This window comes from Aotus nancymaae, unplaced genomic scaffold (genome assembly GCF_030222135.1).
Source record: "Aotus nancymaae isolate 86718 unplaced genomic scaffold, 86718_ANA_hifiasm-v0.15.2.pri h1tg000003l, whole genome shotgun sequence".
NCBI lineage: Eukaryota > Metazoa > Chordata > Mammalia > Primates > Aotidae > Aotus > Aotus nancymaae.
In genome coordinates this window covers 19,527,368-19,553,408 of record NW_026988414.1, presented here as the reverse complement: position 1 = coordinate 19,553,408, position 26,041 = coordinate 19,527,368, and the positions used below count along the sequence as shown (strand labels likewise).

The following is a 26,041-nucleotide window of genomic DNA, read 5'->3' as shown; positions in this document are numbered from 1 at the left end:
TGGGCACAGCTTGAAGATGTCCTCTTATTTCTACAACTGTTCTTTAAGTAATGACATTTGTCTTAGAAATAATCATTGCTCTGAAATGGCTATTTATTTCTAAGAGTAAAAAGTAGATAATTATGGCAAAGTCTATATTCCTACCTATTCACAACTAGCTGTATGATAGTTACAGCCATATGTATCCTGATTAGAAGTGCCTCAGAAGGTCCTCATGATCGATTTTTGGGGATTCCTATTGAAGGCAGGAGTTCAAAAGCATTGTTTTGATTTGTGGATTTAGGCTGACATTTCTACTACATTACACATTTCTAAAAGATAAGTCACCATGTGCTTAACTCTGTATTCTTCCCAACCCCTAGCTCAAGTGCTGGTACAATCAGTACTTGAACTGAATGAATACAACAGTGCTATGGGGCTGAATTTTGTGTCCCCCACCCCAAATTCCTATATAGAAGTCCTAATCCCCATAATCTCAGAATGTAACTATACTCAGAGACAGACCCTTTAAAGAATTAGGGTAAAATGACATAACATGAATAAGTCCTCATCAAATTTTGACTGATGTCCGTATAAGAAGAGATTAGGACACAGACACACTCAGAAGAAAGAGCTTATAGAAGGCACAAGGAAAAGACAGCTACCTACAAACCAAGGAAAGGCACTATTGGAAATCAACACCGCTGACACCTTGATCATGGACTGCTAGCCTCCAGAACTGTGAGAACTCATCTTGTCATTTAAGGCATCCAGTCTGTGAGACTTTTTAATGGCAGCCCTGGAAAACTAATATCAACAGTCATCTTTTGAGTTAGTTTTCTCAAATTTAAAATGTGAAACATTTAAAAAAATTTCAGAAGTAGATAAGGCATTTTTACCCTTCATCAGAAACACTCTCACTACGTACTCAATGTCTTTAAGTTGCAGTGAGCTATGATCATGTGGCTTTTAAGAGAAAACATAAGTACCCCAATACTGTGTACAGATCTTCAAGATTGTAACCTTGCTAGCACTTGGAAGTATGAAACTGCGAACCTGGGTGCAATAGAGTGCACTAGACCAAGTCACGGAGACCTGGCTTCCTTGCTGTTAATTGGAAATTGAACTAGGTGGTCTTTTAGGTCACTGCATGACTCTTAATGATGGTTATAACCCTTCTGCTGTATAAACAAACATTTCACAGTCAATTGAGTTTATAAAAGCCTCATTTAGTCATATGGCTATTTTATCTTTTCCTGATAAAAATGGCTCATGCTAAAATACATCAATATTTACTTATTTCTCTAGTAGTATTCAGGGAGACCACAGATTTTACAGGTAAGCCAGCAAAGATCAGCAGTGATTACCTAATTTTCTATTCCATTCAAAATAAACTCCCACCACCAAGAGACTAAAATATACAATGAATGCTAAGTCTAGACTTCTGCAATCCAATGTTTTAAAGATCCGAGAAGTAAAACATTTGTCTAAGGAAAAGCAATATATCATCAGCTGGTATCTGTGTTATCTTTTTGAAAAGGATACAAACTTGGTTTGAGATCACACTTTTTGTCTCAAAGTATATGTATACTAATGCCACAGGGAAGCCAAATACTGAACTAAACTGGAAATAGTGTTCCAACTGTACTCTGGCATTGCATATATGGGGGGAGAGAGAGAAAAAGGAGAGTGAGTGTGTGGGCAATAAAGCATGCTATCATGCCCCTGCACTACAGGGGGGTGCTGGAAAAGGTGCATCATAGAAGATTAGAAAAGCACTTTGCTCCTCAAAATGAGAATTGTTCCTAAATGAAGGCAGAGACAGTTATATTTTGTGTTTTTCCCATTTTGAACATTGTTTGAATGTGCTCGCTATTATCTAATCATGAGACGTTTACATGGATGGCTATGGAAAAGAAAAGAAAATAGGACATCATTAGAATTACAGGTAAGACAAGAGAAAACCCAAAGCACAGACAAGAACACAGAAAAATTTTAAGAGAGTACAGATGTCATGACATTTATTAAAAGGCATGCTACAATGCTATATTTGTTAGGAAAAGAGATTAGAGATATCAAGTAATAGTCAGCAAATATACAAAGTGAACGAAAACGGAATATACTGTCGTGTACAGAAGCTTGAATTAACCATGCACTACGCATTTAGAAAATATGTTTTTTAATATTTTATCTTCTTTGCATTTATAACATAATTCACTTCAACAATCACAGAATCCTTTTTTTCCAATGCCACAAACTCTGTTACAAATGAAAGCTGGTACTGCTGCTTATCCAAAATATACAAGACAATTGATGTTTTATATAAAACCACTTTATAAGTTCATTTGTTCCCAAAAACCTTTTTGTCTTTTTTGGCCTTGTTAAAAAAAATGTTGTTACAAATATTTACAGCATTTTCTTCTGTTAGATGAACATTCTTACAAACTGAAAAGGGGAATTTTTATGAACAGACCACGTAAAACACCAGACAATGTCAGAGGCTCCTAGCTGTGCTATTTTTTTTTTTTTCTTAAATACAGTACTGAAAATGACCATCAAACTCTTGTCATCCTAATCCATTCTGTTCACACTAAAACTCCCATTTTCTCTAAGTAGTCTATTCACCAGTAGGAAATAGAAAGTAAAGGCCGCTCTGCACTGGGTCTTCTTTCAGAAAGGAGCTTGGGGAAAATGCTTCACAGAGAGGAGTTAAAACCAGAACAGTCAGTCTTTGGTCAGAGCAATGAGGTGACATTTTGATGCAAAGCTTTGCTTGGTCAGCAATCTTTTTAATTGGTACTTTCTGGATATGCGATGAATTTTTAAAAGATCTGGGAAACAATGGCAAAGGGGAAAAAAGGCCAGAGTATGATTTTAATGGCATCAAAAAAATAGCTATTTAAATATTTGTTATTACAACTACTACACAGATCCAAGAAGTGAAAATAATACAACAACAACAAACCAGGTGACAGTGCTGATTTAAGCATGCCATAGGCAGCTTTCAATTATGACTATGATCACCAAGGTCACTGGACCAGACAAATATCCCTGTTCTCTGGAACATACGCCTCAGATTACAAAAACTAAGGAAACTACCATGAAGATTTTGAGCAGCTCTATCCTTGGACCTGCACAATGCTCTATAATGAATATTATGTGATAAAGGCAAAAGTGTAACTGAGACTTCATTTATACAGTTACAATTCTTTGCTTGGCTGAATAGCTGGCGGGACAACATTCTTTTAAAACTATATAGTACATATTTCCTGAAAACCAGAATACTGATACTATTTTAGTCTCAAATAGGAAGAAAAGGTCAATTAAGACTACTGAAGAAGGCACATAAACTTTGGTCCTGTTTTTTCTCCCACTATAAAACCCCTCAAACTAAGATTTTAATAATTTTCTATTTTTTAAACCACTCACAACTAGCTGTTAAAATTTGCTCTGAAAAAAGACTGCTAATAGTCTTGTAGATAACAACACAATCTTAAAAGACAGCTGACTTTTATTTTCCGATTTTGTGCAATCTTGAGTTGTATTTCTTTTAGCACAATAGTAGAGTATTTTAAGTCTGGCAGTTTTGTTCTCGTTAACAACAGATCAAGACAAAGGAAAGGCTAAGAAAAATGCCTTACACATCGTCATGCTGTCTCTTTTTGGTTTTAAAAATAGCAGTACACATTAGGTTTTCTAAGAGATAGGTGGGGAAAAAGACCGTACTTTTGAGTTTGTCATTTTTTTGTCCAAAAATATCTAGTGGGAACAGAAGATAAATGGCATGACACTATGCTAAACATATAAGCATTGCTGACTGATGGCATGGAGACTTTGAAAAGAACAGAGTCAGGTGTGGTGGCTCATGCCTGTAATCCCAGCACTATCGGTAGCCAGAGGCAGGAGGATCACTTGAACCCAGGAGCTGGAGATCAGTCTGGGCAACATAGTGAGACTCCCCCCTCAAAACAATTTTAATAAAGAAACTGAACAGAGGCAGTCATAGGAGCCACTTCTTATCAACTAAAGCAGAACCCATGATCATCATACTAGCTAGAGCCAAAAGAGGCCTCATTCTCATAAGGAAACAGGTAGGCAGAAACTGTATCTCCAAAAACTGAGCTTGGCAATGTTTAACAGTAAATCAGAAACATTACTTCAAATAACTGATTATAATATTTAGTCTTAAAGAATTTACGGCATTCTGTAAGGGCTACTCTCCAGTAAGTAGCAATTCTGATACTCTCCAGAAGTAATTCTGATACTCTCCAGTAAGTAGCAATTAAGATACTGGGTCATTTTTCTATTTGTATGTTACATAAAACACATTTTATTGCTATGCAAATTATTCAGATCTCAAAGTAAATCATTTTGGTGTAATTTGCTACTGTTAAATGTGTACTGCTATTTTTTAAAGTCCTGAATATATATACTTTGTGTAGAAGTCAAGACATCTTGAAAAGTGATGACAATACTCCTTAAAATAAAGCAAATAAACTTAAAAATAGGATACCACGGTAGATCAACAGAGAAAAATCAACCATTGCTAGAAGATACTGAATAAATGCATGCCAAAACAGAAATACACAGATCTAGTTTTTCCACCATCCTGATATTTTTTAATCTTTTTACAAAAACTATGCCAACACAAATACTGTAATTCAAACAGCGAATAGCTAAATATGGACAACATCCATGTGCTACAGCTAATTTTAGACATAAACTGATGGTTTCAAACATGCTATTTTAAAACAAGAACATCCCACATCTCCAAATCTTAATTTGGTTAATTTTGTCAATAAATTAAAATGTATGTAATGTGCATATGTATATACAACTTTAGAAGAGTGTATTTATGTATATACACTTATCTACACACACACACATACACACACACACAAACACACCCCTACACAAATCCCTGAAAAGGATTCAAATGTTCTCTCTCAGACTTGAAGGCCATTCCCTACTTCAAAGTTACATTCAACACCATTATGATCTCCCTTCTGTTATTAGCAAATTTTGCTACACTTATGCTGAATGTTGTAAGAATCATGAATTAATAAATTACACAGTAATTCCTAAGTTAAAGTAAATGAAATAATCCAATTTAGCATGGCACTGAAAATTGTAATAGTGCCTGGGTGGGGAGGGGGGAAGCAAATTTTGGGAGATTTTGCAAAGAAATCTTTTTCCTCCTTCATACACCCCTTGTGTCTAGGTAAAAATTTATTTCCTAAGTAAAAAAAAATAAAAAAACCCCACAACTATATACATAATTATACTTATCTATTCAGCGAAACTGATCCATTTGAAAGGTCTTAATTTAGTATGCTCTTTTCTATTCTACCAACTAAGTGTTGCTCAGTGGTGAGTGAATTCTGCTTTTTAAAAAAATCTGTACCATCTCTTGCAGTCTCTATTTTTTGGTAAAATTTCTACTGTAAAAAACCTCCCTATGTTCTAATTAATCACTAGAATCTATAGCAAAGAGATTGAGATTTTTAAAATTTTTATTTTTAGAGAAGGGGTCGCACTATGCTCCAAGGCTGGAGTGGAGTGGCTATTCACAAATGTGATCATGGCACACTGCAGGCTCGAACTCCCTGGGCTCAAGTGATCCTCCCTGCCTGTGGCTGGAACTACAAGTGCACACCACCATACCCAGGAAGATGTTCTTTATGCTTTTAAAAGTTGAGATGTGACACTTTGAGAATCTGAAAACTGTAAAAGGGGTAGACAAAAATGACCCTTTCAACAAATTCTGCTTTAAAAAATTCTGATTAAGAATGGAAGGAATAATAGCAAAGTTTCTTATTAAAAAGAAACAATTTTACATTATACAATCACTGAAGCAACATTAAAATTACTCTTACATTCAACCAAAAAGAGAGGGACAGAGTATGGGAAATAACCCACCCTCTCATATTCCAAATATGTGGGCACTCAGTAATGAAGTTACATTAACAAAGAAAAGCAAGTTCTCCCTTGAGTATCGAGAAAAACCAAGTAATCCTGAGACAAATTCTGATGGGTGATAAAGATGAAACTGAGATTGCACTCTACAGCCCCAAATTGATATGCAATAATAACTGGCAATAACCCCTATTAGTCACAATGTAAAGAGGCCTACAGGTGTGCACTGAATTATTCCCCAAACCATTCACCCTTCCCCACACCATCTCTGCACCAAGCACCAAAAATTTGATAAAAACTATTACTTATTGAAAACCACTTAAAATTGCAATTAAAAAAATTTTAAATCCTTACCAAAAGAAAGAAGAAACAAAATGCTTACGAAGTCAGCAATATAGCTTTCAAGATATTTAGATTAAACTCTAACCTATTGTATCTTAAGCACATAATAAGGCACATAATAAGAAATTAAGTAAATACACAGTAATTTTGAGTATTAGAGATTATAGTGGTACAAAAAACCCTTGAGATTAATTTTTTTCTAAAAGAAGACCTTACCAAAAATAACTTTTAAAAAATCTGTCAAACCATATGATAGACCTGAATATTTTCCTTAAGACTGTAAACTTTTTTTCTGAAAACAATTATAAAAAAGTAGTTTATAAGTAGAATTACTTTTCTTTAAAATTTTCCAAGATCATATTACTTGACAAATGAGCATCATTTGAAATTTAAAACATGATTTTTTTCCTAATAAAATTATTAGTTATTCTGACATCTTCTTAACAGATCCTAGTTGGATTCCACTTAATTTCCCTGGGGACAGCTGAGACACTTCATTTTTCCAAATAGTCTTAAAAAGTTAAAGATAGGCATTATTTAAAGGAGTGTCTTACAGGGAAAAAAAGATAACATTGAAAGAAAACAAGCAGGTTTATAAATCTGCTGCCACACAATTCAACGTGTTTATGCATAATAACCATTGATATATGGCAAAGATCTGATGTAATTTTAAGTGAACAGAATTTCCTACAAGGGTCAGACTTCTGACTCATAAGGTTAATAACTTGGTCATAAGCGATTTAAATTACTTCCATCAAGTAATTTTATAAGTCTGTGTGTTTAAATTTTTTAAAAGTACAAAGGAGTTTAGAAATGTTGTATAAGGCTGATCTGGATCCAAATTAAAACAAAGTTAATCCTCTTCATATCTAATTTAATATAGGGAATAAAATTATTTAAAAAACATTTTTTTCCTGATTTTCTTTTTCCTGAAGGTTATTTTCATAGAAACCATGGTACAAAGGGAAAAGAAACCTTTGACTGGCAGTGGCAGGGAAGGGGGGATAGAAAAAAAGAACATCCCTTGATTTTTAAAATATACTTGAATATCAAACTCAGAGTTATTTTTGTGAAAGAGGCAAAATTGGTCGTGAGCTGCTTCAGTCTATGTCTGAAGGTTTTACTGAAATTACGGTCCAGTTTTAGGAGAAAAATTCACAGAAAAAAGAAAAATTCTCAGATTGTAGATTTTGAGAAGGAAACTCTGAGGTGGTGATTTTCTCCAAGGTCATGGTTATGAAGCTCAATGAGGGCCTGAATTGCTTCTTCCACAGATCCCAACTGAATGAGCGCCATTTTGCGATCTTTCCTGAAAATGGTATAAGAAATACAGAAAGTATTTAGAATAAAATTTGCTTCCAAACTCCTTCTCCCACCAGAAGACTTCACTGAACTTCCTTTAAAATTTGCATACCATATTAAATAATTTTAATGTATTTTTTTTAAAGCAAAGACTTACTGAAAGAATTTAAAAGCCTTCACTGAACATCCAGCTTCTATGAAAAGGTTCTTCAGACCATCCACCGTAACAGAAGGGCTGTGAAAACATCAGAGGGAGTTAACTACCTGGGCCCCATTCACAAGTGAAGCAGATTAACTCTTGAAGTCATCAAATCTCTAGAGTATCTTACATTTCAAACAGAATTATTAAGCCATATGACAAAGACTTGACTGGGAAGTTCCCTGAAAGATGTTCAAAAACAGACACGTATCCTCAAGTAACAGAATTTTGTCTCAAATCTTTACAGAAGACACGGGCAGGTATATAAAGGGCAAGAAAAATCTTTCTATATTCTTTTTTTTTTTTAATGCAGCTGTGCTTGGAATCTGTTTTTATTCTTATTACTTATACCACTGGCTTCAGTAATCAACTGTGGTACTTCCAAAGTTTCCTAGCTCTGACTTGTCTGCTACAGTCTGGAGTTCTACATTTTCAACTGTTTGCAGGGTAATTCTGAATGTGTGTGTGTGGCTGCCAGGTTCTGAGATAGCCCACAATTACTCTTGCCTCCTCATATTCACTCCTTTGCTTATTCCCTTCCCATAGGAAACAGAGGTGTCCTCTGTAAACACTTCGGATACTGTAGAAATGACAAATGTGACTTCTGAAGCTGAGAGACACTGTGGTTTCTCCTATGTCCTCTCCTGAATTATTAGCTTTGGAAGGACACCATGAAGGCACTATGGAGGAGTCCTCATGACAAGGAACTGGGGCCTTTGTCAACAAACAGGCACATGACTAAGCCATTTTGGAAATGGATCCTCTACCTCCAGTTAAAGCCTTCAGATGACCACATCCTTGCCTAGCATCTTGACTGCAACCTTATAACAGACTCAGCCAAAGCCACCCAGCTAAGCCACTTCTAGATTCCTGACTCGCAGTAACAGTATGAGATAATAAACATTTACTACTGTGTTAAGCTATTAAGTTTGGGGTGATCTGTTAGACAGCCGTACATAACTAATACAGTGGTCTACCACATGACAGTCAACTGACTAAAAGTAGACTAATCTCATAATTTGCCAGCAAGGATGGTGTAGCAGAACGATCATTAGCTCTGTCGGAAGACAGATCTGAGTTCACATTCTGTTCCTCACTCACTTATATATCACTTTGACTAAATTATTTAACCTAAGTCTCAGTTTCATTAATACAATGAAAAGACTGACCTTACTTCAAAGGTTATTATGAATAATGCCATATAATAGTGGATACCAGGAGCTGGGAATTAGGAGGAAAAAGGTGGTTACTGCTTAATGGGTACAGAGTTTCAGTTTGGGATGATGAAAAGGTTCTACAGATGGACAGAGGTGACAGTCACACAATAATGTATGAAAGTATTTAATGTGAATGTAGACTGCACTGTACACTTAAAATGGTTAAAACTGTCAATTTTATGTTCATTTTATCACAATCTTTTTTTAAAAAAAGGTTGTTATGGAGATTAAATGAGGCAACATGTGTAAAGCACCAGTACAGTACCCAGAACTTGGAAGAATATTAATATCCTTTCCTCTTCTTCCTACATGTCCTATGTAGGTTGCAACTGGAGACCAGCTCTTGAGTAATGTGATATATTTAAAAAGCTAACAACATTTCTCAGGTGATGGGTGAAGAAAAATAAATAGATAAATAAATAAATAAAGCTAACAACAGAGCCGGGCACAGTGGTTCTTGCCTCTAATCCCAGCACTTTGGGAGGCAGATTGCTTGAGCTCAGGAATCAGAGATCTGCCTGGGCAACATGGTGAAACCTGTCTCTGTAAAAAAATACAAACAATTAGCTAATGGCAGCCCACACCTGCAGTCCCAGCTACTTGGGAAGCTGAAGTGGGAAGATCACTTGGAAGTGGGAAGATGACTGGGAGGCAGAGGTTGCAGTGAGCCAAGATCACACCACTGTACTCCAGCCTGGGCAACAGAGGGAGACCCTGTCTCAAAAAAAATGTATTAATTTAAAAAAATTAAAAGCTAATGATGATAAGTGCCTGCCTCAGTATCTAATTGTTGCCCATTTACCCTTTACTCCATAGTAATGAGCTGCTAAATTTCTAGGTCCATGTAATCTACTTTTAATCTACTTTTCTTTTTTCCTTGACTCCATCAGCTTCCTGGCTGGCATGAGGTTTGATCAATTGCCCAACTTGGATTCAAGGTTTCTCCGTGTAGCCTAAATGGAAACCAGCAGGGAGGCTGGACATTCAACACTCTTCTGAGTAATTATTCTCTATTCCTATTCAGTTCCCGTTCTCATTCTCAGTAATGTTCCAGACTCCACCCCTTTCTATACCCTCAAGATTTTAAATTTTTACACACATACACACACATATCCCCCATAGCTTTTATCCCTCTTTTCCAAAGCTTATCCCCCTTTATGTATTAGTTCAAATTATACAAAACTGCCTTTTTTAAAAACAATTTCCAAAGTCTGTGAACTAAACTGCCATTTTTGTAGATTAAGGACTTTAACCATTAGGACAGAGATTGCCAGATATTTTCTTTAAACGGCCAGACAGTAAATATCTTAGGCTGCATGGGCCGTGTAGTCTCTGCTACAACTAATCAGTTTTGCTGCTGTAGCTCAAAAGCAGCCATAAACAGCATGTAAGTAAATGAGTACAGCTATATTACATGAAACTTTATAAAAGATGAAATTTGAATTTTACATAATTTTCTCATATCACAAAATATTTTGCTTCCATCTTAAAATGTAAAAATCATTCTTAGCTCATAGGCCACACAAAAATAGCCATAGGCTACAGTTTGTCAATCCCTGAGTTTGAAGATAACTAAAGCACACATACAACGCTAGTTAATAAAGAGACTTGTATAGTGGCTACAGGAAAGTAACTTTTAGCTTTTAATTAACATATCTATGGCTTTACAGCTTGTGGATAGAAAGTACAAAATCTGTTTTTACCAAATTCTTAGATACACTATTTTGATTCTGCTCTATTGGTTAACGTAAATCGTTACTTCTACAAAGGGATAGACAAATATGTGCCAATGGAAGATTTCTGCATAATTATTTTTATGACCTTTTATAACTGAAAAATAGTTGCAAATTCTCTATTTGGAAAGAAAATTTCAAAACCAGTATCTTTCTATTTTAGAGCATAGGATTGGAAATAACCTTCTGAAGGCATGATGGCAAATAAATTGGAGATAACCTTCTGAAGGCATGATGGCTTATCTTCTAAGAAAGTACTGACCAGGACAAGTGCTAGGTTAGAACAATTTCAGAGGTTTTAACCTCTCCAAAATCACATACTGTAGATTGGGATTAATAACTTATTAGGTACATACGGAATGTTGGAAAGATGCAGAGTAGCTGAAGGTGGAAAGATATTCTGGAAGTTTTTAGAGCCCGGCTTTTTAAAGCGATGCAAAGGACTATTGCTGAAATCCCTAGTCAGACCTTGGTCTTCTTGTCCCTCTCGAGGAAGCTGCACTGCTTGATGTTTGGACAGTGTAGCACGAAGCACTTTCCCGTAAAGTCTCTGACCACTTAGATGGTTCATTGCTAGTGCAGGGGAAGAAAAATTTTAAAGTTTGGGTATTAGGATAGATTTCTCAGTAATATTTATCAACATTACCATAAATCATTTTTATGTATTTAAAATTGTATTGTCAGTTTGAGGGTGAAAAGGGTTTCAAAATCCAAAAACCCTTAAGGAAATACATTAAATGACTTCATTTTATGATAACAAAAGCAATTTAAAATAAACAAAAAATAACTATTTTCTCTAAGCAGAGTGTTATGAAGTTTGAGTGCCTGGAACATAGTAAGTATTCAAAAAATGGTTACTGAATATATTAGTTTTATCTCAAGCAAAGCATTTTTATAAGAAATTTTGAGTAATACTTTAACAGCTTTTGAAACAGTGAAGCCACTGAACTCTTTCTTACATCATCATTATAAAGTTTGCCCAAACTTTTAAGCCATTGAATGGTTACAGAAAACTTAATTTGGAAGGAAATGAAATAAATAAAATGAAATCAAACAAATCATGTTTATTAAACTTAATGGAAAAATCCTAGGGTCAAAGCTCTAAACATTAACAATGTCTTCAAGTAGATAAATGAATTTCAGACTTAAAAAGAGTAATGAATATTTTTTAATCTTAACATATAAAGGGGTACAAATAATAATGAAGACATTATCACAAGGAGGTGTTCTTTTGTAAAATCATATTCCTACTATCTATGTTTGTTTATTTTCAAGGAAAATTCACACACAAAAGGGGCAAGTTCACATTATTAATAATTATTAATCATTAGTACCTAGCTGAGCTTGATTTGCATCTGCCATCTGAACCAAGGCATTTTCTTTCTTATTAAACATAATCTTCACTCGATGTACATCACCATAGACTCCTAATTAAAACAAAACAAAGCACTCTTTTTAATGTCTGATTGTGTTGTGTTTAATTAATTTTACTAATATACTTACAGAAGGCATTTCTTATACTATATACTCTCCCTTGGCAATTCCATACATACACTTGCAAATGCTTATCTCTTCCAAATTCCAGATTTACTTCTGTACTTACTCTTTTTCACATGGACATCCCATAAATACTCTCAACTTAGTACGTCCCAAAGTGATTCCTCCCCGCTTTCCTCTCCCCACTCTGTTCACTAACTCTGTCGATAAATATTGCCATTCACATAGTTGCCTCAGTCAGACACCTGGAAGTCATCTTTTGACTTTTTCCTTTCCTCAAACCCTTACACCCACCCAATCAATCACCAGCACCCATTGATTCTACCATCTAAATATCTCTCACATTTGTCCATCTCTCCCAATCCTCGCTACCATCAAAACTATCAACACTATTTCATACTGGGAATACCACAACCTAATTGATCCTAATTAATCTTATTACACTCAATTTTTCTATACTAGTGTTCCCCAAAGTGGGTCCTATCTCCTAAAGGATGGGTAAAATGATTTACTGAGGTATAGAAAGATAATAAACTCTTATCTATACTAATCTGCTTATATAAACCAATATTAAAAAAACTACAGTTTTTGAATTTTTAATATATAGATAAAATTATAGCTAGAAGGTTCTACAAAGTGAATTCCAGTCTCACTCAACTTTTTCATCAGTGTACTACAATACATTTCAGCTTATGTGCTATACAGTACCATCAATATTATAAAAATAAGATCTTTCAGCAGTGTGCAGTGGCTTACACCTATAATCCCAGCACAATGGGAGACAAAGGTGGGTGGATCACTTGAGGTCAGGAGTTCGAGACCAGCCTGGCCAACATGGTGAAACCCTGTCTCTACCAAAAAATACAAAAATTAGTCAGGTGTGGTAGTGCACACCTGTAATCCTAGCTACTCAGGAGGCTGAGGTGGGAAAACTGCTTGAACCTGGGAGGTGGAGGTTGCAGTGAGCCAAGATCATGCCACTGCACTCCAGCCTGGGCAACAGAGTAAGACCCTTTCTCAAAAAAATTAAAAAAAAAAATCTTTCAATAGTTGCATCATTACCATACTAATGGCACTTTAAAAATTTAAAACAGAGATAAGTATTCTGAATTTGCTACCCTTCTCAGAAGTAACAAGATGGATAATGTAACTATTCTTTTTTTTGTTTGTTTTTTTTTTTGAGATGGAGTTTCGCTCTTGTTACCCAGGCTGGAGTGCAATGGTGCGATCTCGGCTCACCGCAACCTCCGTCTCCTGGGTTCAAGCAATTCTCCTGCCTCAGCCTCCCGAGTAGCTTGGACTACAGGCGTGCGCCACCATGCCCAGCTAATTTTTGTATTTTTAGTAGAGACGGGGTTTTACCATGTTGACCAGGATGGTCTCCATCTCTTGACCTTGTGATCCACCCGTCTCGGCCTCCCAAAGTGCTGGGATTATAGGCATGAGCTACTGTGCCAGGCGATGTAACTATTCTTTAAAAACTAAACATACACAATTTGTTTCTCAAAATGTGGGTGTTTATTTTTTGTAGAGATGGGGTCTCACTATCTGGCTGAGGCTGGTCTCAAATAATCTGATCCTCCTGCCTTGCCCTCCCAAAGTGTTGGGATTACAGGCATGAGCTAATGCACCCAGCCGTTTTTTAAATGGGTGAGAAATTTAACTGCTTTTAGTATAAAACATACTTTCTAGAAAAGAGTCATATTAAAATGTATTGTTAATACATGATTTTATTACTGAAAATTACATGCATCAATCATTAATAAAAACTTTTATAAGTGACTGTAAATGAGCATGAGGAATTTCTTTGGGTGATGAAAATTTTCTAAAATTGGACTGTGGTGATAGCCACATAACTGTGAATTTACTAAAAATCTTTGAGTTGTAAACCCAAAGCAAGTAAACTGTATGGTTGTAAATTATACCTCAAAAATTCCATTAAAAAAAAAAAAAAACCCTATCAGTCGGGTGCTGTGGCTTACACTTATATGCCAGCTACTCAGAAGGCTGAGGGAGGAGGATTGCTTTAGCCCAGGAGTTTGACACTGCAGTGAGCTATGATCACACCACTGCACTCCAGCCTGGACAACAGAGTGAGACCCTGTCTCTAAAACTATCAGATTCAAAAAAGTTGGAAACAATTTCCCATCTTATTTTAAAAATCTTACAAATGAAGCATACCAGTGAGTTTTAACTCTATTTGTTACACATATTCAAATATAACAGTTTCAAGATCCACTAATTAAAGAGGAAAAAATTGAACTTTTCTAGGTAAAGCATGACAAAGATTGGTGGATTACATGAAAAAATTAGTGAAATAATTATTAAAGTACAGCAACAACGAAACCCCTGCTTTTAGATTATATATCTTTATGACTTATTTTCCTCAGCTATGACAACCATTAAAGTCAAGTAGTGAAATGATCTACCCTTGGAATACTGAATCAAAATGAAAACAAGGATTTTTAGATATCAAAGCGTATTAAATCATATTGCTCACCAAATGTTAATCATTTTTTATGGAAAAATAAACTGTCATTAATTAAAATCTTGCCAGGTGCGGTGGCTCACACCTGTAATACCAGCACTCTGGGAGGCCGAGGCAGGCAGATCACGAGGTCAGGAGATCAAGACCATCCTGGCCAACATAGTGAAACCCCATCTGTAGTAAAAATGCAAAAATTAGCTGGGCGTGGTGGTACGTGCTTTAATCCCAGCTATTCGAAAGGCTGAGGTAGGAGTGTTGCTTAAACCAGGAGCTGGAGCTGCAGTAAGCTGAGATCATGCCACTGCACTCCAGCCTGGGCCACAGAGCGAGACTCTGCCTCAAAAAATTATAAATAAATAACATAAATAAAAATCTTTAAAATAGTAAATATTGCTTATTTCACTGTTCTCGTAATTCTACGCTGTTGGAAAGTTTGAAGACTATTTTAAAAACCTGAATCGCATTATGTCACTCTCTTGCCTCATAACTATTCAATGGCTTCCCATTGTTCTTAGGTTAAAAACCAAACTCTTAACAAAGCTTTCAAAAGCTCTTCATGATTTTGACCCTAGGCAGCTGTACATCTTCACCAGGTCTCCATTATGCTCGCCACCAGGCTTCCTTCCTGGTACTTCCACGTACCAGGACCCATCTCTCTCCTCTCCCCTCCCCTGTGAAGACACTGCCCTCCCTTTCTGCCTGGCTGATTCTTACTCATGTTTCACAAGTCAGCTTAACTATCATTTCTATTGAGTCCCTCTGCTAGGTTAGGTCTCCCTATGTTACACAAAACCTCTATTTCCCATATTATAAATCATCACTGTAATTACTTACAAAGTCTTATTCACTGTTTTATCCTCAGTGTCAGCACAATACTTGACACATAGAAGTAATCAATAAATATTACTAAATAAATGAAATGTGCTCAATTCACACCTGTAGACAATATTAAAATAGCAAAAATGAACTTACCAAATAGGATAAAAAGCCCATGTGGTGTGATAAGCTGTAAAGGGTAACACAAAATAAGTGTCTGACAATAATTTAAGTAAAAATTGAAAATAAATTTATACTCTGACAGTTTTTATTTTAATGCAATGGTTTTACATACTAGTGATGAATTTTAATAACAGTCCTTAAAACAAACTTAAGCATTTTAATTTGAATACAACCCTGGATCAGAAGCTACCATAGCCGGGCATGGTGGCTCACACCTGTAATCCCAGCACTTTGGGAGGCTGAGGTGGGTGGATTGCTTGAGCCCAGAAGCTCAAGATCAGTCTAGGCAACATAGCAAGATCCTATTTCTAAAAAATAATGCAAAAAAAAAAACCCCAAAAAACATCAGCCAGGCATGGTGGTGAGCACCTGTAGTCCTAGCTACTTGAGAGGCTAAGGTGGGAGGATCACTTGAGCCCAGGAGGCAGAGGTCACAGTGAGTGAATGCAGCACCACACTGAAGCCTGAGTAACAGAGTGAAACTCTTTCTCAAAAAAAATTGCTACTATACCTTCTCCTGAAAGACTATTTATATAGAATACTTTTCAACTCACATCAGGATTGAGATTTGTGACGAGTAGAACAGAATTTCCTGGTATACCACTAGTCCCAGGAATGGCCATCCTTCCAGTGACAGCAGAGGAGGTGATTGTGAGAGGACCAAGGGCTCCAGGAACAGCTGGAACTGACAGACCTTTTAAAAATACCAAAAGCATTTCATATTCTAATTATCAGAAGAACTGTAACACTTGATAGAATTTAAGCAAATAAAGATGAAAACAAAAATACAGAAAGAAAATGTGTCAACGCTACCATAAAGATACTGAAGGCCAGTTTTCTGCCCTAGAGTCTGCCTGCAAGCTGAGCTCCTCATCTGTTGACATTATTATACTTTGTGCTCTATTATTCATAAGGTACTCTGCAGACTAACTGAAATCACTGGGCCTAACGTTGTTAGGCTTTTCAAAGGGTCTATCAACTACAAACACTCCCTCTGTTTCTTACCATAGATATATTCTAGCACCTTTCTATCAAGTGTATACACTTTTCATACTGGCTTCTACCATAAAATCAGGTATTTTTTTTAAAGTCCTTCAGCAGAAGTCAAAAACATGCATGCTAGGTAGTGCTATATGACATTTTATATGGGAAAAACATTTTGTGACTGTACAAAATGCTATATAAACATTTTTCTGACCAAAATAGATTTACAGTATTCAATATTCTTATTGTAGCAGAAATATTCAGAGCTCTCTACTTCTCTAGGTATTTTGGAACTACTGAAAGCTCAGTAACACCAGAATATTGACACTATACTTAAAACAGCAGACTTTCCCGCTATTTTGTGTTCTCAGCTTAAAAAGTGTCTAAGGTAAACCTCTAGTTTATGTAAAGTGAACCAATTCCTTAATTTAATGATTCTTTAAAATAAACAGTCTGGCCATTTTCCCACATACCATGTAATTAAATTGTAATATATTTTACATTCAGCCTGTTCGGCTTAACAATCTAAGAAGGTCATAACTACCATCATCCACACTGCTGAATTTTAAAACTGTGCAGACCACATTCTCAGGCTGAATACTATTGCATGAAATCAACAGCCCTCACATGACCTATTCCCATGCCCCTCCAGTCCAACTCCAATAGTTTTGCATAACTTCTGCCATTTTTATGTCTGTTATACATGGGCTAAGAGCACAGTTCAGCTACACTGTAGGGGGTGTGTGTGTGTGTGTGCGTGTGTGTGTGTGTGTATCCTCTATCAGCTTAAAAGTCTTATCAAGTCAGAAGCCCTCTTTTATTGACTTTTCATCTTTCTTAATATCTATTACTTAATATTTGTACATAGAGTGTATCTAAAAGAAATATCCAAAATGAGGGAAAGCATATCAAAATGTCCACCAATTAAACTTTGAGGAGCTCTGAATAAATAAAACTATGTTTTTAACATAATAGGTAGAATATTCACTTAACTAAACATATGTTAAGATATACTAAAAACCACCAAGATGGTAAAATTTAAAACCTCAACCTTCATATCACTTTTTCAGTTTTGGTTAACTCCATCCTCTCCATCGAAAAGAGAGTAGTTATTGGCCATGTGGGGTGGCTTACCCTGTAATCCCAGCACTCTGGGAGGTTGAGGCAGGCAGACCACTTGAGGCCAGGAGTTTGAGACCAGCCTGGCCAACATGGTGAAACCTCATCTCTACTAAACATACAACAATTAGCTGGCAGTGGTGGCATGCACCTCTAGCCCCAGTTACTCAAAAGGCTGAGGCATGAGAATTGTTTGAACCCAGGAAGTGGAGGTTGCAGTAAGCTGAGATTGTGCCATTGCATTCCAGCCTGGGTGACACAGCAAGACTCTGCCTCACAACGAGAGAGAGAGAGAGAGAGACAGAGAGAGAGAGAGAGAGAGAGAGAGACAGTGAGAGAGAGAGAGAGACAGACAGAGAAGGGAGAGTTAAAATTACCAAAATTCAAAGGTTAAGATAGAAAGATTACGGCTGGAAGGCAGCTATGTTGCAATTTAAAATGCAGTTATAGTCATGAATCAGTTATAAGTTGAAAATACGTAGAGAGAGGCTTACCACTCTGCCATTCTCCTATTCACCAACCTCAGTGTTTTCTTTAGACATCAGAAATAAAAATCATAAAGTAATATTTTCTCTTTTCCTTAAATTATAATCAAATTCATTTTGTTTACTATTTGGAAAATAATGGGAGTCATTATCAAAGTATTAATCAACTCCTATCTCCTAATTACCTCCGTTAGCTAAAGAGACAAGATATATATCTCCCCTGAAATACACAGCATGCATACCCATCTACAGTAATCTTCAAAACCCATTAATAACAAAAGGTTTTCTGAAGAAGCTGAATAATGAATGTATAGTATGACTGCATATTATTTGTTGAGTACTGTCAAAGGCATTAAAGACTCAAAGATAAGACAAGTCTGTTCAACACATTAAGCCATAGTTATTTGTGCCAATGGCAAACATAAATGATGTAGAACATATAATGGATTATTGGAATTAAGAATGGAACCAGAGAGAATTATTTGTAAAAACAAGGAAGGTATGTATCATACAAATCACTAATCTTCTACAGCTGATATGCATAATACTTTTATGGTAAATTCTTCAACTATGATAACATTCTTCATCTTGATAAGTTCCTAGAAAACATACAACTTCATTCAAAATCATTTCAAATCCAACTTAAAAGAGTCACCTGTAGCTTGAGGAAATCCAATGGCTGGGGCAAATCCAGCAGCCCCTGCGTATGGTGAAGAAATTATACCTGGTGCACCTAATGGGAAAGAGAAGCTAAAGTAAATATACTACCTTCTATAAATATGGTTATCAAGGCAATATAAAATGCCATATGAAAGTATATTACTAACAAAGGGATTCTGTTACAGAGTAAAGATCTGTTCAACAAGTGATCTTTAACATATAAAGAGCCTCTGCCACATCCAAAGGGTAACCCCTTTCAATTGGGTTCAAGGATCAAGAGTACAGCCTGAGATTCTTTCACTTATTTAGAGCAATATTTCATAATAAAAAAATCAATTACTTAACGAAATGTTATTAAATCATACTGTACCTGTGGGGTAACTATGCTAATAAAAAAGTGAGTTAAAATCCTTGCCTTTGAGAGGCTTACATACTGAAAGTACGAATAACAGGAGATTCATGATGAGGGTAGAATGGTACAAATTCAAATGTACTACAACTGGACTAAGAAGTGATCACAGAGGATTTGCTGTGACTAGTGATATAAAAGTTTTCTCTGGAGGTAAAACCTGAGCTAGCTATTAGTAATCAAAGATGCACAGTATTTAGTGTGTACTAAATACTAAACAAATGCTGGTCTTCTCTTTCCTTTAAAAAGCCTGGTGACTGTGTATCATCAACAAAAGTAAGAGTTCCAATGAAAGAGTCACTTTTAGTAGACAAATGATTAATTTGGTTTGGGACATATCAAATTCAAGATGATAAGACATTCAAACAGAAATGCCAAAAAGTGGAAATAAAGGAGCAAACTCAGATTATTATAAGTAAACACATAAATTTGTGGATTACCTGTGTAGACATAAGTGTGAAAGCCATACAAATGAGAGCTCCACTAAAAAGGGCACAAGACAAGAAATGAAGGCTAAAGACACAGCCTGGGGGTAGAGGTACACTTAAGCAATAGAAGGAAAAGGAATATCCTACAGAAAGAGAATAGCCTTAGAAATAGGAAAAAAACAAGGAAATATAGTACCTCAGAATCTAGAGGAATAGTTTCAAAAGGGGGATGGGAAGGACCTTCAATATAGGGCACAGAGAATGAGAAATGAGGAAGGTAAACAACACTATTACAGAAATAGTGAGAGGTTAGATTGCAAAGCTCAAAGCAGAGAGTTTGCTGTTTTAATGATAGGGAGATGAGCATATTTATAGGCACAAGTATGTAGGCTCCATTTTCCAAGAGTTAAAAACTCATATAATTTCATTTTCTTCATTAAAAAGAATTACTTAATATAATTTATTAAATATGTAACTAATTATAGTAATTCAAGAAAATACAGTCACAAGAGACTGCAGGGATAGAATTAGCGGACAGAATTGACATTGAGATACAAAAAATGAGAGTAACTGACAGAATAACTGATGAAGTAAGAAGAGAGAGTGAAATCATTTAACGAATACATGTTGAAAGCATATCATGAGCTAAAGCATTCTAGTCAGAAACAAAGCAGACAAGATTTTGTCTTTGCTAAACTTACATGCAAGTAAGCTCAAGGTCGTAGGTAAAATGACTCATTTTTACAACAGAAAAAACTATATTTAAGGCACAAAGAAGACTTCACAAAGAGGCTTCAAGATAGACCCAAGCAATTATGAAAATCTACACTAGAAAAGCTAAAAATAAAGTTAAACATAAGGAGAGCTACGGTGGCTACTGTATTATTGTTGCAAAATATCTGTTTGCTCCCTTCTATATAACTGGCCGTACATGACTTGCAATGCCTTTTGGCAGAGGAGCACACATTTCCACGCAGTTCACACTGGGCTTGATCATGTCACGTTTTTCCCAAACAATAATGGTGGAAATGACACATGCTACTTCTACGCAGAACCTTTAAGTGGCATTACGGGTTTATACCTGCTCCCTTATTCTTTACTGTCTGCCACAAGAATGCCATGTCTCAAAAAGGAGTGGATCTTTTGTGTTGGCCCTAGATTAAAAAGACAAGTGGAGGATGGCTGCAAGAGCTTATTCACAGCTACTGAGGCACGTGGGAGAGAAAAACATTAATTTCTATAAACCACTGATGAAGGGGAGTAGTTTTTAAGCATGGCAAAGTGGCTAATACATATGGCTACAGAAGGGGTGAGGCAGAGCTCTAGCAAGCAGTAGGTTTGAGAGAAATGAGGAAAGATTTTGAGATAACTATCACAGAACATTCAACAAAAATACATAAAAGAACTGGCAAACAATTATCATGACCAAATTTAAATAACTGTTTCCAGGTAAGATAAGATAATAAGAACATTTGCTAAAATTTGACAAAATAAGCATTCTTCAAGTGTCTATATAATCTACACTACCTAAATGAGCAGAAACAGAAACATTATATAGCAAAGTAACCTGTTAGACAACGCATTCTAATCTTCATTTCATGAAGCAATTACACAAACCTTTAAGAAAAATGTTTCAGGTCTGAATGACTAAGAATGGATTCTTCACATTTAGAAAATGTACCACCATGATAGCAACTAAGGGAATACGAATTAATACATGAGATAACATTTTAACCTATGAAATCAGTTTATCACAGTGTTATTTAAAACAGCAAAATCCTAAAGAAACAAGCTTAATGTCTAAATTGGAGAATGATTAATATAAACCAACCTTACTGCAGAAAATGCCCAATGAATGAGTATAAAGACTTTCTTTAAAAAAAAAAAAAAAAAAAGTTGCCATGATTATAAGGAGTAACTAGGCTAAAACTCTAACCCTGTGACACTGAGCTTTGATTTGGTCAGCTTCAAGGGGTAGCAGGCCAGAAGTAAATCCCAGAGTAGCCCAAGGTGGGAAGTCAACAGGACACTCTCACTGCATTAATCTATTAGTATAGGCTGAAAATAACCTACCCTATCTACTACTATTCCCATCTTCAGAAGACTACCAGGAAGGTGAGCTTTGTGACTAGCACAGAAAGAAGAAAAATCCCTAAAAAGTTCTAACCAAAAGGAAGTTTTCACAAAAATTTACAATCTAAATTTACATTTCTTGGAAGTCTAAAGGAAAACTAAGCTATTAATTTAGGTTAAAATGATCCCAAATGTAGAGCCTGTAATGTTGCAGGCAAATTCTCTCTGGAGGAACAAACACCTTGATCCTGAGCCTCAAAGAACAATCATAATTAATTCTCCAAGTAAAATGAGTAACTCATCCTCACCCTCTCCCACAAAAAAACCAAAAAGTCAGAAATATCTAAGCAGAAATAAAATTATAAAAAATCTGAGATACTAAATTAAGCAGATGAAGATTTAAACAGTAAGTTTGAAAAAGGGCATACAAAAAAGTATCTGTAGTACAGGAGACACTTTTTAAAAATGAACCAAATAAAATTTCTAGAAATGAAAGCCACAATTGCTAAAATCTAAAATTACAGGACAGATTTAACAACAATTAAATCAAGTTGAAGAGTGTCATTAGTGAACTGAAAGATAGGTCCTAAGAAATTCTTCAGAATGCAACTCAGAAAGGAAAGTAAGTTTGATACACTGAGGACAGAGTGGGGGATATAACATGTCCTATTAAAGCTCCAGAAAGACAGAAGAGAAATAGTGACAAGAGGAAATATATGAAAGGATTTCTACAACCACTGAAAATAACAATCCACTGACTCAAGAAGCCCAATGAGCTCCAATTAGAATAAAATCCTTAAATGAATACATCATACTGAAACCACACCAAAGAAAATGGACACCAAAGAAAAGAAAAATCCCTAAAGAATAGCCAGAAAAAAAAAAAACAAAAACAAAAAAACCAGCAGTTAGCTTGACAACTTTCTTTCTTTTTTGACACAGAGTCTTGTTGTGTCTCCAGGCTAGAGTGCAGTGGCATGATCTTGGCACACTGCAAACTCCAGCTCCCAGGTTCAAGTGATTCTCCTGCCTCAGTCTCCCGAGTAGCTGGGATTACAGGCACGCGCCACCATACCCAGTTTATTTTTTGTATTTTTAATAGAGATGGGGTTTCACCATGTTGGCCAGGATGATCTCGATCTCCTGACCTCATGATCCGCCCTCCTCGGCCTCCCAAAGTGCTGGGATTACAGGTGTGAGCCACCACGCCCGGTGACAACTTTGTAAGAACAACAACGGAAACCAGAACATCATAAAATGGTATCTTTAATATGCTGAAAGAAAAATATCTCTCAACCTAGAACTTTATATTCGGTAAAAATAACTCTTCAACTTGATAACAAAAGAAAGATATTGGCTGGCACAGTGGCTCATGCCTGTATTTAATCCCAGCACTTTGCAAGGCTGAGGTGTGCGGATCACCAGAGGTTGGGAGTTCGAGATCAGCCTGACCAACATGGAGAAACTCTGCCTCTACTAAATACACAAAATTAGGTCCAGCATGGTGGCTCACACCTGTAATCCCAACATTTTGCGAGGCTGAGGTAGACAGATCACCTGAGGTTAAGAGTTTGAGACCAGCCTGGTCAACGTGGTGAAACCCCATCTCCACTAAAAATAAAAGTAATTAGCCGGGTATGGTGGCATGCGTCTGCAGTCCCAACTACTTGGGAGACTGAGGCAGGAGAGTTACTTGAACCTGGGAGGTGGAGGTTGCAATGAGCCAAGATCGCGCCATTGCACTCCAGACTGGGCAAATAAAGCGAAACTCCGTCTCAAACAAAAGATAATTGGGGCAAATAACTTCAAGTATGTTACCACAGACCTTTCCTAAGTGAAATAATAAAGACTATCCTTCAGGCAGAATATAAGTGTTTTCAGATGGCATGTCTGAGTTGCAAGAAGGAGTGAAAAGCCTAAAGAGTTATATATGGTTTAATTTAAATGAACACTGATTGTACAAGACAATAACAAATTGCAAGATTAAAGTCAAATAATGTAAAAATAAAATAATAACATCACAGGTTAGGAGGAGGTAAAAGGAGTCCAAGTGTCCTAATATTCTTCTATTATGTTAGAAAAGGTACAGTTATTAATTAACATTAGATTTTGGTAAAATGTGTAAAAGTAAAAATTCTAGATAAAAACAGAAACAGTGCTAAACTTCAAAACAATAGTGGAAAAACAGAATAATAAACATTCATTCAGCAAATATTGTTTGCATGGGTATTTTGCTTCAGGCACTGGGAAACATTAGTAAACTAAATAGGCACCCTACTCCCCAAGTCTGCCCTGGTGAAGCTTTACAGAGATAAAAACAGAATAAACAATATACAGAATATACAGTAAGTTAATTGTATAGCATGTAAGAAGGTGACAATTACTATAGAAAAAAACAGGCTGTGCACAGCGACTCACACCTAGAATCCCTGTACTTGAGAGGCCAAGGTGGGAGGATCACTTGAGGCCAAGAGTTCAAAAGAAGCCTGAGAAACATAGTAAGAACACCCCCTGTACAAAAATTTTAAAAATTAGCCAGGCATGGTGGTACATGCCTGTATTCTCAGCTACTCAGGAGGCTGAGGTGGAAGGACTGCTTGAGCCCAAGAGTTCAGGCTGCAGTGAGGCATGATTGCACCACTGCACTCCAGCCTGGGTAACAGAGTGAGAGAGACCTGTTGAAAGAAAGAAGAGAAGGGAGAAAAAAAGAAACAAAAGGAAAGAAAGAAAGAACAGAAAGAATCAGGAGAGTTCTGAGGAAGAGCTGCTCAAGACAGGTCAAGGGCAGATGAGAAAAATCTCTCTCAGTATACCTGGGAGAAAAGCACTCCAGGCAGAAGAAATAACCAGTGGAAAGATCTGGAGGTTGGAACATACCTAAAATGTTTGACAAACAATAGGGGTATCAGTATTGGTGGGTAGAAGGATGATGTAGGGGAGCACGTAAAAAGAATTGTCAAAAAGAAAAAAGATGGTACAGTGCCTGTAATCCCATGTAAAGATGGGGGCATCCACTCTGAAAGAAATAGAAACCTTTGGAGGGTAGTCAACATTAGAGTAAAATGATTTGACTTAATTTCTTTTCTAACTTACACACAATAAAAGGCATATGTATATGTACTGCATTATGTGTATTTGTGTATGTACAATGTGATGAGTTTTGATATACTGTCATGCACAGCAGTCAGCAGTCAATAATGAACCACATATACAGTGGTGGTCCCATGTCATTATAATGGAACTGAAAAATTTCTATTGCCCAGTAATGTTATAGCCATTGTAACACTGTAGTGCAACATAGTATTCATATGTTTGTAGTGATGCTGGCATAAACAAACTCAATAATATAAAAGTACAGAAAATATAATTATGTACAGTACACAATACTATACAATGTAGTACATAATAAAGAATTATGTTACTGGTTTATATACGTACTATACTACACTTTGTATTGTTATTTTAGAGTGTACTCCTACTTGTTTTTATTTTTATTTTTTTTAAACTTAACTGTGAAACAGCTTCAGGCAGGTCCTTCAGGTGGTAATCCACAAGAATGTATTGTCATTATAGGAGACGACAGCTTCATGCATGTTACTGTCCCTGAAGACCTTCCGGTGGGACAAGATGCAGAAGTAGAAGCCAGTGATATTGACAATCCTGACCTTGCGTAGGCCTAGGCTAATGCGTGTTTGTGTCTTAGTTTTTAATAAAAAAGTATAAAAGGTAAAAAAAAAATTCTTAATAGAAAAAAGTTTACAGAATAAAGATATGAAGAAGAGTATTTTTGTACAGCTTGTACATAAAAAAGTTTGTACACAATGTGCTTGTGCTTCAAGCTAGGTATTATTACAAAAGAGTGAAAAGTTAAAAATAGAAGTTTATAAAGTTAGAAAGTTACAGTAAGCTAAGGTTATTTTATGTATTTATTTTTTAAAAACTGAGTCTCACTCTGTTGCCCAGGCTGGAGTACAGTGGCACAATCTGAGCTCAATGCAGCCTCTACCTCCTGGGTTCAAGCAATTCTCCTAGCTCAGCCTCCCTAGCAGCTGGGATTACAGGAGCCTGCCACCACACCCAGCTAAATTTTTTATTTTTAGGACAGATGGGGTTTCACCATGTTGGCCAGACTGGTCTTGAACTCCTGGCCTCAGGTGATCCTCCTGCCTCGGCCTCCCAAAGTGCTCGGATTACAGGCATGAGTCACCATG

The 26,041-nt window shown here is 36.2% G+C and overlaps 1 protein-coding gene across 6 annotated transcripts in view; it reads right to left on the bottom strand.

Annotated features, from left to right (window-relative positions):
* Positions 1-4,572: 4,572 nt before the first annotated feature.
* The window catches only part of PTBP3 (polypyrimidine tract binding protein 3), a 108,427-nt gene continuing 86,958 nt past the window's right edge, over positions 4,573-26,041 (bottom strand). For all 6 annotated transcript variants that reach the window (XM_012461831.3, XM_064378923.1, XM_064378926.1 and 3 more), the window contains 7 exons: positions 18,916-18,993; positions 16,227-16,366; positions 15,646-15,679; positions 12,023-12,115; positions 11,045-11,261; positions 7,697-7,774; positions 4,573-7,546 (listed from right to left, as the gene is read on the bottom strand). In XM_012461831.3, the coding sequence (XP_012317254.1) occupies positions 7,414-7,546; positions 7,697-7,774; positions 11,045-11,261; positions 12,023-12,115; positions 15,646-15,679; positions 16,227-16,366; positions 18,916-18,993 (773 nt within the window). In that variant the 3' untranslated portion in view covers positions 4,573-7,413. The remainder of the gene's footprint in view (positions 7,547-7,696; positions 7,775-11,044; positions 11,262-12,022; positions 12,116-15,645; positions 15,680-16,226; positions 16,367-18,915; positions 18,994-26,041) is intronic.